Below are 16172 nucleotides of genomic sequence, written 5' to 3'. Positions count from 1 at the left end.
AGAACATTACTCAGCAATAAAGAGAATGAGCTATGGATGATTCTCAAAATCATCATGTTGCAAGACAGCAGACAAAAATAAACTTTTAAGGTTCCACTTAAATATAATTCTAGAAAAGGCAAATTTATCTATACTGAAAGTCAATCAATGGTTGTCTATGGATGGTAGGGAAAGTATTAGGAAAGGCACAGAGAAAGGGTGATGGATATATCCAATATCATGACTAGACGATTTCAAATGTGTATACATATATTAAGGCTTACCAAACTGTACAGTGTGTGCAGTATACTGCATGTTGACTACAGTTCTATTCTCAGTCCCAGGGTTCCTGCCCATGCAGCAAAGACATCAGCTGAAGAGCCCACGGAGGCACAGAAATTGAGGAAAACTACATTCTTTGCTCTGCCACTGACCCTGGTCATAAGAATGAGACAGCCCCAGAGAGCATGACAATCTCCATACATGATCTCATCCAGCAATAGTGACTTGAATGTTTATGGATGTGTTTTTAGCATGGGCATACCCATTCTCATTTGCAGCAGTCTCTCCAATCCCAATTATTCACACCCAGTGTTTCTGTATCAATTTTGTTTCCTTCCTAGACACAGTAAGTCTTACAGCCAGTGACTCCTGTACCAGTTTCTGGCCTTCAGGGCATATGGCACTTGGCAGGTCCTGAGGAACAGCTGCCCCTCAACAGTGCCAGGGAATGTGGGATATATGGTGAAAACAAGACACTGAAGCCATGCTGCTCCCAAACATGTTGTAGGTTGTTACAATACCACCCTCCTCAAGGTGATGTCTGGACCCTCTAATAACTCTGAAATCCAGACAAAATCAGGCCCACAAAGCCCTGAGTTCTCACCCAAGCTTTTGTCAGCAATGGAAATTAACACCAAGATTGGACTGAGAACTGTTCTCTGCCAACCTGCTGTTCCATTTGAGGCACACAGAGAGCCCACCACAGTTTACCTCTTCAGTTTGGCAGAGTCTAACGGTTTCTAAACCACTCCAGACACTAAAATGAACCTCCGAGATTAAAGGTGGCTTAAATAATAAGGTATTTATTACCACACAAACCAGAGCAACATGAGGCAAGTAGTTATCCAGACTGGGTGACTTGGAGGCTGGAAAAATTCATCACAAGTATCACATGAGACCAACAATGTCCATGAATAAAGTAAACCTTTTCTGCTACCAGAACATAGCTCAGGTCCTCTTGGCTAAAGGTGGATCATGTCCACACCTTTTCTGGTCAGAAGGGAGCAAATAAGGACCACCATTTAATTCAGGTTTCTTATAATTTCCTCTAGGGATTGAAGAGAGTATGAAGTTCTGCCTCCCTTAAGAATATTAGGGTAATTAAGCTGGTAGAGTTGAGACGGTTTCAGCCACAGGCACTGACACTAAGAAATTTGGCAAGGAACCTGAGCAGGTCTGAAAGTGCAACATAACCCCTGAAAGCTTTCCCTGCACCTGGCATTCATAAATACTCCACAGTATTAATGTCCAGATATACGTGGTTCGACACGATTGATGTCTCCCTCTCTAAAAGCAGTCACAGAGCTCCTCGCCATGAGTTCTGTTGTGTTGGAAGCACTCCTAAAGCCTTCTGGCAGTGTGAACTTTCTGGTGCCTAATGAGATGGGAGCTTAAGCTATACGATTTCCCACATTCATTGCATTCATATGGCCTTTCTCCAGTGTGAACTTTTTGGTGCCGAACAAGGTGGGAGGTTCTGATGAAATCTTTCCCACATTTGCTGCACACAAAAGGCCTTTCACCTGTGTGAACTCTCTGGTGTGCAATAAAGTCAGAGCTTCGACTAAAGAATTTCCCACATTCAATGCACTCAAAAGGCCTTGCCTCAGTATGAATTCTCTGGTGTTTAATGAGGGTGTATTTGTGGCCAAAGGATTTCCCACATTCACTGCAAACATAAGGATTTTCTCCAGTGTGGATACTCTCATGCTGAACAAGTGTGGATTTGTGTCTGAAGACTTTCCCACAATCGTGGCACTTATAAGGCCTTGCTCCATTGTGAACTCTCTGGTGTACAATTAGGTTGGAGTGATGGCTGAAGTATTTGCCACATTCGCCACACTTATAAGGCATTTCTCCAGTGTGAATTCTTTTGTGCTGAGTAAGGTTGTCCTTGCGGCTAAAGGCTTTTCCACATTCACTGCACTCATAAGGCCTTTCTCCTGTGTGGATTCTCTGGTGCTGGACAAGTGTGGCTTTGCGGCTGAATGCTTTCCCACATTCACTGCACTCGTAAGGCTTTTCTCCAGTATGGATTCTCTGGTGCTGGACAAGTGTATCTTTGCGACTGAAAGCTTTCCCACATTCGCTGCACTTGTAATGCATTTGTCCAATGTGATAGGCCTCCCTGCTCTCAGTGCTCCTTGTTTTCCTCTTGCTGTGGGTGGCCTTTTGCTGGTGACTGCCCAAACTAGTCTGGAAGTTCTTCTGCTCCTCCTCACATGCAAAGGGCTTCTCTGACAGGTGAGGTTCTTCACAAGCCCTACAGTTCTTCACAAATGAGGTCCTGCCTTTGTCTCCTCTTAATAGTTTCTCTACATTGTACAGCTTCTGGTGCTGGTCAAAGTTTGCACTGAACCAGAATTGTCTCCCACATGCCCCACATGTGTAAGGTTTCAGTCCATGGTGTGTTTCTTGGTGTTCATCCAGGTGCAAAATATCTTTCAAGATTGGGCCACATAAGTCACAAGGGTGAGCCATATGGGTCGATGAATCTGCCTTGAAAGTATGAACGTGTGACACTGCTACAGAAACACTCTGCTCAGAAGGTGCCTCTTCATTCTCCACTCCGTGCCAACAACCTGAAAGCAGAAAAATGCTGCTGAACTGCATGCTGACTTCAGTGGGAGATACACATCACAAATGTGTATCATCTAGCATACCCAGGATTGAGTCCACAGGGTTGCTGGCAGGACAACAGCTTTGGGATTAGGTTAAAGAAAGAGCTGCTGTGCAGTACTGGACTCTGGGGGTCACAGAATGGGCAAGGCCTTACAACAAAGACACAGGATGGGGTGTAGCTCAGGGAGAAGCTTGCTCAGGCAAGCTCTCCAACTCACACCTTGCAAATGACTTTTAGAAGGGCCTTGACTATTGGTGACAGGTGAGTACTATCCAGAAATGTTATGTCCAGGCCCAGAAAATGTGATTTAAAATGAGTAACTGGTATTCAAAAACTATTTAAGGACATGTTTATGTTTCATGACACATTAGCATTGTCCAACAGACGAGAGCACCACAGAGGGAGCAGTAGAGAGCACTGATGAGTGGGGTGGGCAGCCCTGGGTCACAGACCAGAATAGAAGTGACAAGTATGTAAAGAGTCCAGAATGGGGAGGAAAAGAGAAATAAGGTATGGCCTATAGCCTGGGCACCAAACAGCAGTGGGCATAGGACAGGTTTCTGGTGTTATTTGAACCCATCCTTGAAGTTACATCCTGCCCAGGCTCCCACTCACCAGGGCCTGTCCACGCCTCTTTTGCTGTGGCTAGTCAGGACCTCTCAATCAGGCACTCATCTTTCCCCTGCTACAGTTCAGCAACCACAGAGGATCTAGAAGATACAAGTCACACAGGAATGACAGGGCAAGCGAATAGGAAAGCAATGGCCCAGGGTAGCCCACCCAGAAGAGATTAAATACAAAATGAACATCTTAAAGGAACAATCCAGTGGGCCCCACAAGCAGTGACCATAACTGTAATTCATGACAGAGTTAGGCCCAAGGGAACATCAATTAAAGAAAAGGGACATAATCTGGAGCAAAAAAGGCATCATGAGTGTAGACAGAGCCGTCCACCCAGAAAGAGGCCAGGCAGGGTAGTATCCACTGGGCTGACCATAAGACTCTTGACCTTCAAATCCTTCCTGACAATTTTGGGGCAACAGAAGTCGGGAAGCATAGGGAGCATACCCAGCCAAGACCTGGCACCCAGAGGACATATGTGAGGGAGTGCCCACGGTCCAGCTATAGGAAGGAAATCGCAACTTCTAGGAGAAAAACAGGAAGAGCAGAACACAGCCCAGAAAACTGGGATATGCAGGGCCTTACCCAGGAAAACCGTAAGAGCAAAGCATAGAAGGCACTGCATTGTGATATGAGAGTCTCTGAGTTTTATCAAGAGGCCCCCATTGCTCCCAGAAAAAATATACAAACACACCCTCAAAAGTCACATGATCCTACATGAACAGGACAACAGCACAAGGGCAGCCTCTCTCCCCAGGATTTCCAGTGTATCCACCACACTTTCACATTCCTCCCCAGCTCCCCAACTCAAAACAAGACAGCAGGCCCCGGTGTAACTGATGCCTCCTCTTTCCTCATTTTCCATTAATCATTTCACCCAGCCTAGAACAACAAGCAAGTGGACAGATAAACACTGTACAGTCTGGGCCTGGCAGGCAGGAACCAACCCTTCTCCAGCCAGCTAGTTCCCATGGGATCCAGAGATTATGCCTCTCATACACAAATTTGAGCTCTGCATTCCCCTTAAAGCCCTCAGTACCAGAGCTCCCAGGCCATGAAGTCAGATTCCATCTCCATGGACACATCACTCTTTAGATCACACCTCCCTCGTTATCTAAGGAGGCTCCCAAAGTAGGTACCTCCCAGATGTAAACCTGCACATGGCATCCAGAGAATGCTTGGTTAATGCATCCAGGATTACATCCAGCCCCAGTCAATGGCCTCCACTGCCAAACTCAGCTTTTAATTTCTTCCTTCCTTGATTAAACTTCAGCAATTCAGAAGCACGTGCAGATTATCAGATAAAGCCAGACCTTTTCCACCTTGCTACTGCATGCTGGGAATACTATACCCTCCCTCATCAGTCACAGGCTTAACACTTACCACTAAACTCTCGTTCAAAGCCCATACCCACTGGCCTTCTACCCCAAGCATAATGACTCTGCAGCTGACCCAATTTAGCTCTGAACTAACCTACCAGCTCGACTAGAACTCCCCAGGTCCCCACCAAAGGTCACCACAAAAACCTGAAAAGCACACGGAGAGGGGAATAAGCACCAGCTTTGGTCTTTCATGTCATCTCTATTACTGCTTTACCTCAGCATTCATCTCATGTCTACTTTCTCCCTTTCATCAACTGCCAGATCCTATTTTCCCTGCTCACCAATGGACACTAACCTCCCTTTTCTTGCCTCTAAGGTAACTCTTACTTCCACTCCACTGTGCCCACTTCCTTTCCAGACCCCCAAAGGCACTGCCACCATGATATAAAGGTTCTCTCTCTAAATCTGATACACAGCTCTACCCTAATCACATATTGGCTGTCACCCTGTGGATGTCTCCAACTTGAATCCCTCCTCTGAACTCCATACCCATGTGTCCAGCTGTCCACTTGATATGTCAACTCAGATGTCTTTGGACCACTGCAGATTCAACATGATCAAAACCTAACTCTGGATATTACCTCTGAAAGTTACTCTCACCACCAACTTCACTATTTCAATTGAGAATTTTTTCTTCCTTATGTCTTCTCAGGCAAAAAACTGTGGGGTCATCTCTGACTCTTCCCCGTCTTTCTCTCACGCTCCACATCAGAAAATCTGGTTGGTCCTACTTTAAAAATAAAAACAAACAAACCCCACCAGAATCCAAGCACTTGTCTCTTACCCCCGTAGCCACCACTCTGGCCCAGCCATCATCAGCAGTCCTCTTTACTACCCCCATAGTCTTTTCTTCACTGTGCAGCCAGAGGAACCCTGACCAGAATAAGATCACTCCCTTCTCTGCTCCAAACTTTCCATGGGTCCCACCACTTTCCGAACAGAAGCCCAGCTCCACAGGCTGCCATTTCAGAGCTGAATCCTGTCCCCTGCTCTCTGATCACTAGACATAATGGAGAACTAAAGTTCCCTGAACAAGACCAGTTCAGTCTCAAGTGATGTATTTGCATATGCTGGTTCCCATGGGCACTGTTCCATACTTCTTCCCATTGCTTGCTGGAAATGGAAACCCTTCCATATAATTCCAGAATAGTTTGCAGGGCACAAGGTCTTTGGTGACACCAGGATCCCCAAACCCAATGGCAGGCAGAAGGGTAGGTTAAGATTCCCAAGACACCATTATCTGCCATAATGGGTTGCCAAGATCATTGAGAGGTAGGCTAGGCTGACTGAGGACCTGTACACTTTGCACTCACCTATGCAGGGATCATAATCGCTTCTGCCACCACAGCAATCTGGCAGGAAGAGGGAACTGGGAGTGGCAGGTTACCACAGTGGGATCTCAGAGACTGAACTGTTCCTCTCACCCCTGCCCTGCCCTTTGGTGAGGATGATTTCAGATTGTCTAACTTAAGATACTCAGACCTTAGTGCTGCCTCCTACCAGCTATGTGACCACGATCCAAGATTTCTCTGTATTCTCACGTACAAAGCAGGGATAATGGTGGTATCCACCTAATAGGGTTGTTTATATCAGACGTGTTAGTACGCGTCAAGTACTCTTTGAATTAACTTTTACCGTCCACGTGCTTAACAGTTTTGCAAATGTTTTTGGTTCGAATGAAGTATGTAATAGGTTCTTTTAAGTTCTGGGTTTGTTTTTAAATCTTTAATAAAACTTGGTACTTAAGACTTTTCATTGTAACCAAATACTTAAGAGACAAGTTTTTCAATCAATTAAGCAGTGGTATAAATTTATCATACCTAAACATTTTTAATTTTTAACTGCCTGCTAATGTATACTTGCCAGGTATACACTAGATCCTTTCACCAAACCAGCCTACCTGGTATATATTCCTCTAAAGGTGAGCATGCTGGTGGCCCTTCATTAGAGGTGTTCATCATCTCTCCTCACCTGAGGAGTCAGGGAACTGATGTAACAGTGCCCTGGATTGGGGTGGGGCTGCTCCACTAGCCTGGCTGACTTTTCCTCGGCTCCACAGAGGGGCATGCTGAGTCCACAGAGTGGCAAATTTATAGCACCTTACACCTTGCTCTCCATCTCAGGTCAGGTTCCTAATACCCTACAACCCTCTCCTCCTGCTGACATCAGCCACAACCCTTTCATATTCCAGGAACTCTCCTTTCTGGAGGAAATCTCAGGGACGTCCACCCCTTTTCCCTGTACTCTTTCACCTCAGGGACCACATAAAATAACAACCTTAATATTCTCCCCCTAAATCTCATCTCCAGGCTTTGATAAGACCTCACTCCTCAGAGGTCTCCAGCCCAGCTTGCTCTGCAGAACTCCAGACCAGCATATCCAAATGCCTATGTGACGCCTCTACTGTGAAACACTATGGATTTACCATGTCCTAAGTCCAACTCCTGATCCCCCTGAAAGGTGCGTCCCTCGTCCAACTTACCCATTTCCATTCTTTCAGATGTTCAGGGGAAAAACAAAACTTAGGTGGTCCTTCACATCCCGTTTTCACTCACAGCCGTATCTAACGCACCAGAAAATTCTGTTGGTTCTATCTTTAAAATCTCTCCAGAATTTAATGATTTATCCAGTCCCAATCCCTCCCCTGCCACTGTTCTGGTACAGCCACCACCACAACGTTCCTGGAGTTTGTGGCCTCCTGACCGGTCTCCCTGCCTCCATCCTCATCATTTCCACCCCACCCTAGTTTGTTTTCCCCTGAGCTTTGGGAATACTTTTAAAAATTCCTGATCACATCATGTCCCTCCACGGCTCCCAACGTCCTCCTAATGAAAGCACTCGCCTCACCCTGACGTTCCAGGCATGACTACTACTCACACTCTCTGCTCCCTGAAGATGTGAGCACCCCAGTCTCCCGAAAGTTCCCGACTCAGTGACAACCCCAAGTCTTTGCTCCTGCTAGTGGCTCGGCGGGGTACCACTCTTAAACGTTTCACCACACTGGCTATTAGAAATGGCGGCTCCATCTGCAAACGCCCTGGAGTCTGGGCCACAAGAGCCTCAATAGGCACCACTCACTCGGGGTCCTACGATTCGAAGGTGGGGGGCGGAACGCGTCAAGATCCGGGGAACGCAGCACCCACCTAAGCGGGTCCGTCCCCAAGGCCGCCGCCATCACAGTCTGGACCACACAGATTCGGGAAGGATCCCAGGTCGGTAACCGGGCATAGCCGTTGCTCGGCCAGGCGGCGGAATTCTCGCGAGCGCTGCCACCACCGAGCCACTCTGCATCGAGGACAGGGTAGCCTCTCGCGCCTTCTCACTTTCCGTCACCTCTGAATCGAACCTCAGCTCCCGACGTTATGCTCTGATGGGTCGACCAGGAGCCAACAAAATGTCCGCCGCGAAGAAGATGCCGGAAGTCCCTCCCAGACGACTTCCGCACGTACGGAAATGCCCTTAAGAGTGCCGCCGCTGCGCGGCGCACGGGCTTCTGGGTAATGTAGTTCCCGCTGAGCCATCGGCCGCAGCGACTCGTTGACGCCCTCGCGTGGAACCACAAGGGACGCTGGGACCTCGCGGCTCCGAGGACAGGGCGGAGCTTCACTCTTCTTAAGAAGCCCGCGCCCAGTTTCCGTGTAGTGTACTCTGCAAGGATTGAAGAAATGTTTAGAAATGTTCTCTCAGATATTCCCCAAAGCTACAAAACCTAATGGACACACCACATCAAATGTCACTTTGAGTCCACTCATAGTCCACTCATATTTCCTTGTTTTTTAAATACTTACAGATGGAAGAGAGAAGCAAAGATGCAATTATGAAAAAATAAGTAAATTATACGATATGCTGTATGATGATAGGTGCCTTGGGGGAAAAAAGCTGGATTTCGGGGAAGAGCAGGGAATGAGACGGTGTAATATTAAATAGAATAGTAATGAGAAACCTCATGGATACTTCAGGCAAGACTTGAAAAATGATGAAGAATTAAGTCATGTGGCATTTTTGTGCATATCCAAGCACTGTATCAGCCAGTGTCATGTCCTAAGCAAAGCCAGGTGCTGATGTCCATGGAACTAGGTGAGTGATGAAGGGAGTTTTAAAAAGGAAGTCAGGGACTTCCCTGGTGGCACAATGGTTAAGAATCTTCCTGCCAATTCAGGGGACACAAGTTTGAGCCCTGGTCCAGGAAGATCCCACATGCCATGGAGCAACTAAGCCCGAGCGCCACAACTACTGAGACTGCGAGCCACAACTACTGAAGCCCACGCACCTAGAGCCCATGCTCTGCAAAGAGAAGCTATCACAATGAGAAGCCTGCCAAAATAAATAAATAAATTTATAGGAAAAAAAAAAAAAAAGGAGGTCAGAGGGACTTCCCCGCTGGTCCAGTGGGTAAGACTCCACGCTGCCAGTGCAGGGGGCCTGGGTTCCATCCCTGGCTGGGGAACTAGATCCCAGACATGTGCCACAACTAAAGATCCCACATGCTGCAACTAAGACCTAGTGCAGCCTAAATAAATAAATATTTTTTGGAATATTACTCAGCCTTATAAAAAGGAACGAAATTGAGTCATTTGTTGAGACGTGGATGGATCTAGAGACTGTCATACAGAGTGAAGTAAGTCAGAAAGAGAAAAACAAATATCGTATATTAACGCATGTATGTGGAACCTAGAAAAATGGTACAGATGAGCCGGTTTGCAGGGCAGAAGTTGAGACACAGATGTAGAGAACAGACATATGGACACCAAGGGGGGAAAACTGCGGTGGGGTGCGGATGGTGGTGTGCTGAATTGGGCGATTGGGATTGACATGTATACACTGATTTGTATAAAATTGATGACTAATAAGAACCTGCAGTATAAAAAAACAAACAAAACAACTAATACTAAACTTTCATTGGGTTATTGGTATGGAAATATGTTAATATAAATGTTTCAGACATTACGTGAAATTTCTAAAAATCTTATATGTTCTGGTATAATGTTATAAGTCATAATTCTAGTTATTACTTTAAAATGTATATCTCAGAAAAAACTAAATTTCCTTGTCAATTGCACTATTATGAACTTTCATCAAATCTTTAACTGTGGTCATTTTTGAGTCTTTTGTCATTTACAGACAGTTCTGGGTGTACTCTGATGCTTTTGCAAATATGTTCCTATAAAAGGGTTTCATCTTCAAGGAATTCATAGAAAAGACTCTGACAAGTACAGGTTTCTGGTAACTGTACTGCTGAACTGAATGAATAAGCATTTTCAGAACTCTAATGAAAAACTGATGAACTCATAAAAGTGCTAACAAAAGATCAAGATGAAAAAAAAAATTAATTCCATGGGACTGAATGAACTGATGAGGATGATTATAATTTTTGTGACTTTCTGTTTGAATTTAAAAAAAAAAATCCCACAAGGACTCAGAGGCAAAGAATATAGAAATCAATTTTCACTGCAAAGTAAAGGAGCTGTTACAGTGGAGGATTACTGGACTGAATGTCAATATTGTGACATAGTATGAGTGTGTTTCGTGTTTGGTAATTGCAATCATTGTTGCTTTTGTTGTGGTCATCCATTTACAATGCTTGGTGTCAGTCTATTTATCTCTTGAAAAAATAAAATACAGTGTGTGTGTGTGAATAAATAAGTAAATAAATAAATAAATAAATAAATAAATATTTTTTTAAATTCAAAAAAAAGGAGGTCGAGAGGAACATAGGCTAAAGGCCTGTGAAGTGCCTCAGGGTCTTGTAAAACTTTTGAATTTTCTTTAAGTAAAAGGAGAAGTCTTTCCAGGATTTTAGTCAAAGATGGACACTACCTGACTCATAGTTTTAAAGGGTCATGTTGGCTGGAGAGTTGAGAATAGACTGCAAAAAAACAAGCATAGGATAGAGAAAATCAGTTAGATGACCATTGCAAAAATCCAGGTAGAGGATGGTGCTAATCAGGCTGGGGGCAGGCATGGTGATGAAAAGTGGTGAGACTCATGATATATTTTGAAAGTGGACCCAATCAGATTTCCTATGGGGCTGGTTCTGTGGTATGAGAAAAAGAATGAGTCAAGGATGATCCCTAGAGTTTTTAGTCTCAGCAACTGGAAGGATGGCGTTGGCATCGACTGAAAATGGGAAAGCTGTGACCAGAGTAGAATTAAAAGAAAGCTCACACTGAAAACACCAAATGCTGGTGAGGATGTTTAGCAACAGGAACTCTCATTCATTGCTGGCTGGAATGCAAGTGGCACAGCCACTTTGCAAGACAGTCTGGCAGTGTCTTAAAAACTAAACATAGACTTACCATACAAACCAGAAATTTTGTTCCTTGGTATTTACCCAAAGGAATTGAAAACGTTTGTCCACACAAAAACCTGCACATCATGGATGTTTATAGCAACTTAATTCATAACTGCCAGTGTTCCATCTTGGAAGCAAGCAAGATGTCCAGGAGGTGAATGGATAAATAAACTGTGGTACATACAGACAAGGAAATACTATTCAGCTCTAAAAAGAAATGAGCTATCAAGCCACGACAAGACATGGAGGAAACTTAAATGCATATTACTAAGGCAAAGAAGCCAATCTGAAAAGGCTACGTACTGTATGGTTCCAACTCTGACATTTCGGACAAGGCAAACCTATGGCGACAGTAAAAATATCAGTGGTTACCAGGCCTTAGGCAGGAGGGAGGGATAAAAAGGTAGAGAATTTTTAGGGCAGTGAAACTCATCTGAATGGAACTCTAATGGTGGATTGCAGTGTAAGCCCTGACAGTTGTTTTATTTTCTTTTTTGTAACGCAAGTGCCTGACTTAAACTTTGTTTGCCAAGGCATCAAAGAGGCATCCACTTCAAAGATGGCTATCTGGAATAAACAACATTGCCAGCCAGGTGATTAGATAAAGAGCCAGGCTGCCTTTCCCACTGGGGCTCCTTTGCTTTAGGAGCTGTTGGTTAATTTATGTAACTGACCATTTGGGCTACTTGTTTTTTTCTCTTCCTGTGCTTTAAACTCCTACTCTTATGTTTTAAATTCCCCAATAAAGAGTGAGCCCATGAAACCCTACACCCCCACTCTCGACCACAATAAAAGCAGAACCCCAGGCCCACGTACTGTCTCTCTCCCCTCGACCTTGCTATGTGGATCCGGATGTACTATGTAATTTCCATGTTTGTAAATAATAAACCTATATGGACTTCCCTGGCAGTCAATTGGTTAAGACTCCACGCTTACACTGCAGGGGGCGCAGGTTCGATCCCTGGTCAGGGAACTAAGATCCCACATGCTGCACGGCCAAATAATAACAATAAATAAATAAATGTAGTAAAAAACTGTTTAAAAATAATAATAATAAACCTGTATTTTTTTTCGGTTTCCTGGATATTGCTGAAGGGCATCTTGCAATCACAATAAGAACCACAAGAGCCAGTCCAACCACAACATTGCTCACTGACAGACTGAGACCAGCTCAGAACAATGGATACATGCCACTATACATTTATCCAAACACATAAAATGTACACCAAGGGTGAACCCTAATGTAAACCATGGTCATTGGGTGATAATGTGTCATTTTAGGTTCATCAATTGTAACAAATATATCACTCTAGTGGGGGGTGTTGATAATGGGGGAGGTTATGCATATATGCGGGCATGGGGTATATGGGAAATCGCTGTACGTTCCTGTCAATTTTGCTGTCAACTTAAAACTGCTCTAAATAAATAAAGTTTAAAAAATTTTTTTAAATGAAACCTGAGGAGAAGTTTGAAGGTGTTGAGTCTGTGATGTCTACCAGATGTCCAGGAATAGGTTACAAAGTAGATCATTAGACAATCACTGGATTTTTGGATGGAGATATACATTTGGAAGTTTTGAGCTTAAAATGACATTTACAACCATGCCATTGCATAAGATTACCAACAGAATGTGTATAGGTTGTGAAGAGAGAAATAACTGCTGATTGAGCGCTGTTTATTACAATATTAAGGGAATGCATTTTAAAAAAACAAAGCCAGGGAGTTCCCTGGTGGTCCAGTAGTTAGGATTCCTTCCGGGTTTTCTTGCTGTGGCCCGGGTTCAATCCCTGGTCAGGGAACTGAGATTCTGCAAGCTGCACAGCAAGCCAAAAAAAATAAATTTTTAAAAAACTAAATTAAAAAATAAAAAAAACAAATCCAGTATATTAAGAATACAAAGGAGGGGGCTTCCCTGGTGCAGTGGTTGAGAATCTGCCTGCCAATGCAGGGGACACGGGTTCGAGCCCTGGTCTGGGAAGATCCCACATGCCGCAGAGCAACTAGGCCCGTGAGCCACAACTACTGAGCCTGCGCGTCTGGAGCCTGTGCTCTGCAACAAGAGAGGCCGCGATAGTGAGAGGCCCGCGCACAGCGATGAAGAGTGTCCCCCGCTTGCCACAACTAGAGAAAGCCCTCCCACAGAAACGAAGACCCAACACAGCCAAAAATAAAAATAAATTAAAAAAAAAAAAAAATACAAAGGAAAACAAAAAAGGTGTCAAAAGCTCCTGAAAGGAACTTTAAGGAAAATCTTAAATTCATTAATGATGATGGAGTTGTGAAGATAAAAACTCTCATTAGAACGATTAGAGAACTACATAGGAGTTGAGGTAATAGAAACAAAAAGAGAGAGAAAATGTTCATAAAATTTAGCCATAAAGCATGAGGGAGAGAAATGGTAGAACAGAAAATGTACTATATCATAGAGTGAAGGGTAGCTATTTTATGAAGTACACAAATTTTATTGATGCTATTTGTAAAACAGATTAAAAGACTGAAGATCAATGATGGGTGGTTTATCATCAATAGATTTACAAAACCAAGAACAAAACCCCTCAGAAGCTAAGTCATGGGAAAATCATCCTTAGATGGCATTAATGGAGGGACTGACCCTAAATTGAGGGGAGGCATCACTACCTTCTCAACATAAGGGAGCCCATAAGATATTTGTTTTAGATTTGGGAGGCAGAGGGTATTGTCAAATAAAATCAAATAATGATTTTCTTTTCTCTGTATAAAGGTAGCAGAATGTTAATATAGATAGAAGTAATCCTGGGGGAACTTTATATAAAGTAACAAATAGTTCTGAGATTCTTGAGGTTTTCGGTGAATATATTAAGCTAGGAACACCAAGCTGGATAGGCAAGTAGCAGAAGTGGGGAAGGTGCTGCTGGAATAGGGGACAACTGGAGCATTCAGGTAAAGTCCTTGACCAGGATTTGGAATCTTTTAAATGAGAGATCAGTAATGACAGCTTTTTAAGCAGATGGACTAAACATTTATAGATACTTAGTAGGACTAATTAGTAGGACAATTCAGGCTAGAAGAGGTCCTAGGTTATGTGGACATTCCCCAACTAAGTGATGTGAAGTTTGCAGGTGGTGGCAGTTAGTAAGGCTAATAAGTAATCAAAATATGGAGTCTTTTTAGCCAACAGGAGCAATGGAATGTTAGAGCAGTGATTGTTGAGCTCAGGAATTATGTAGCTCTGAAGAGCAGAGAATGTGTTTGTGAACCTGATGATGGATCTGGTCTTCCCCTGTATCTGCATCTTATGCTCCCTGCTGTAAGTGGCTGGCATGTGCAACTGGGCCAAGGGTTATTGGGGTAGGGTGCAAGTACACTTTCCTAACTGTTGGGATCTAGTGGTTGTGCTGTAAGGACAGTTCCCATTAGAACCACAAATAAGAATTATGTGTTCCACTACAAACGGCCTATGACACACCATGAAGATGCTACTGAGTTCATAATAAGAATTCAAGTGGTGTGAGTGTACAAAGCAAAAATAAGATTTTAAGAAGCCCTTAGCATTCTGGATGTCAGATCAAAGAGTGCAGATTTAGGGTAAAAAAACAAAAATAGGGACTTCTTCTCTGGTGGTCCAGTGGGTAAGACTCCGTGCTCCCAATGCAGGGGGCCCAGGTTCAATCCCTGGTCAAGGAACTAGATCCTGCATGCACGCTGCAACTAAGAGGTCCGCATATTGCAACTAAGATCCTGCGTGCCACAACTGGGACCTGGCACAGCCAAAATTAATTAATTAAAAAATAAATATTAAAAAACAAAAACTTAAGATATAAAAAAAAATCTTAGAACTACAGTTCAGCTCTGCAATATGTGTTCCCTTCAAACAAAAGGGAACTTATAGGCATACCTCATTTTATTGTGCTTTGCAGATACCGAGTTGTTTTTTTTTTTACAGATTGAAGGTTTGTCGCAACTCTGCATCAAGCAAGTCTATTGGTGCTGTTTTTTTCCAACAGCATTTGCTCACTTTATGGCTGTGTCACATTTTGGTAATTCTTGCAACAATTCAAACATTTTCATCATTATTATATTTGTTATGATCTTTATTAGTGGTCTCTGATGTTACTATTGCAAAAAATTATGACTCACTGAAGGCTCAGGGGATGGTTAGCATTTTTTCTTTAGGAATAAAGTATCTTTTAAATAAAGTATGTCCATTGTTTTTTCAGACATCATGCTATTGCACATTTAATAGACTACAGTATAAACATAGCTTTTATAAGCACTGGGAGACCAAAAAATTCATGTGACTTCCTTTACTGCAATATTTGCTTTACTGCAGTGGTCTGGAACTGAACCCACAACATCTGAGGTACGCCTATAGTGAGGCTCTTTGTAAGAGATGGTGGCTGAGCAAATGGAACATGGAGACTGCAGCAAAGGTCCTCTGGGCTGATAAAAGTGTAGGTGGAAATTGTGCAATGAGGAAGTCACCATCAACGGTCTTAATAAAATTTCCATGCAGAGACGATCCTAAAATTTAACTTCAAGTTTAATGATAAATATCGATATGAAGATTTTTAAAACTGGTTTTAATATTTAAGAATCTCACAATAATTTCAGAGCCAAAGAAAGATTAATCAGCACTTTGTATTTTCCGAATTCACTTTAGATTATCATGCTTCAATAATGTCATGTTGCATAATTTAAGTGCTACTGATTTCTCTCACTATACCTGGGAACAATTATCACGTCCTAGATACTGCAGTTCCAAAAGTATTGTAGTTTGTAATAGCTGTACTCTCTTGAGGGTGGTCTTTGGGCCGACAAAAAAAAACCTGGCGGGGCTTCCCTGGTGGCGCAGTTGTTGAGAAACTGCCTGCCAATGCAGGGGACACGGGTTCGAGCCCTGGTCTGGGAAGATCCCACATGCCGCGGAGCAACTGGGCCCGTGAGCCACAACTACTGAGCCTGCGCGTCTGGAGCCTGTGCTCTGCAACAAGAGAGGCCGCGACAGTGAGAGGCC

The 16172-nt window shown here is 43.6% G+C and overlaps 2 protein-coding genes across 2 annotated transcripts in view; both read right to left on the bottom strand.

The window, feature by feature from the left end:
* The window catches only part of LOC133077807 (vomeronasal type-1 receptor 1-like), a 43565-nt gene extending 42600 nt beyond the window's left edge, over positions 1-965 (bottom strand). The window contains 1 exon segment of the mRNA XM_061172548.1: positions 264-965. The gene's annotated coding sequence lies outside the window, so the exon portion shown is untranslated.
* Positions 966-1044: 79 nt separating this feature from the next.
* LOC133077538 (zinc finger protein 134) lies at positions 1045-8530 on the bottom strand. Its single transcript, XM_061172300.1, has 3 exons — positions 8031-8530; positions 3500-3594; positions 1045-2843 (listed from the first exon to the last, which is right to left on the bottom strand). Exon 3 carries the CDS (start codon positions 2740-2742, stop codon positions 1603-1605), a length of 1140 nt encoding a protein of 379 aa, XP_061028283.1. The 5' UTR covers positions 2743-2843; positions 3500-3594; positions 8031-8530; the 3' UTR covers positions 1045-1602.
* Positions 8531-16172: the final 7642 nt, after the last annotated feature.

Source organism: Eubalaena glacialis, chromosome 18, assembly GCF_028564815.1.
Source record: "Eubalaena glacialis isolate mEubGla1 chromosome 18, mEubGla1.1.hap2.+ XY, whole genome shotgun sequence".
Lineage (NCBI taxonomy): Eukaryota > Metazoa > Chordata > Mammalia > Artiodactyla > Balaenidae > Eubalaena > Eubalaena glacialis.
Note: the sequence above shows the minus strand (reverse complement) of the source record. Positions and strands in the feature narration are given on the sequence as shown.

Bases quoted from the DNA above. Each gene is read 5' to 3' on its own strand.
- LOC133077538 (XM_061172300.1), bottom strand. From the start codon at position 2,742: ATGGCTCACCCTTGTGACTTATGTGGCCCAATCTTGAAAGATATTTTG.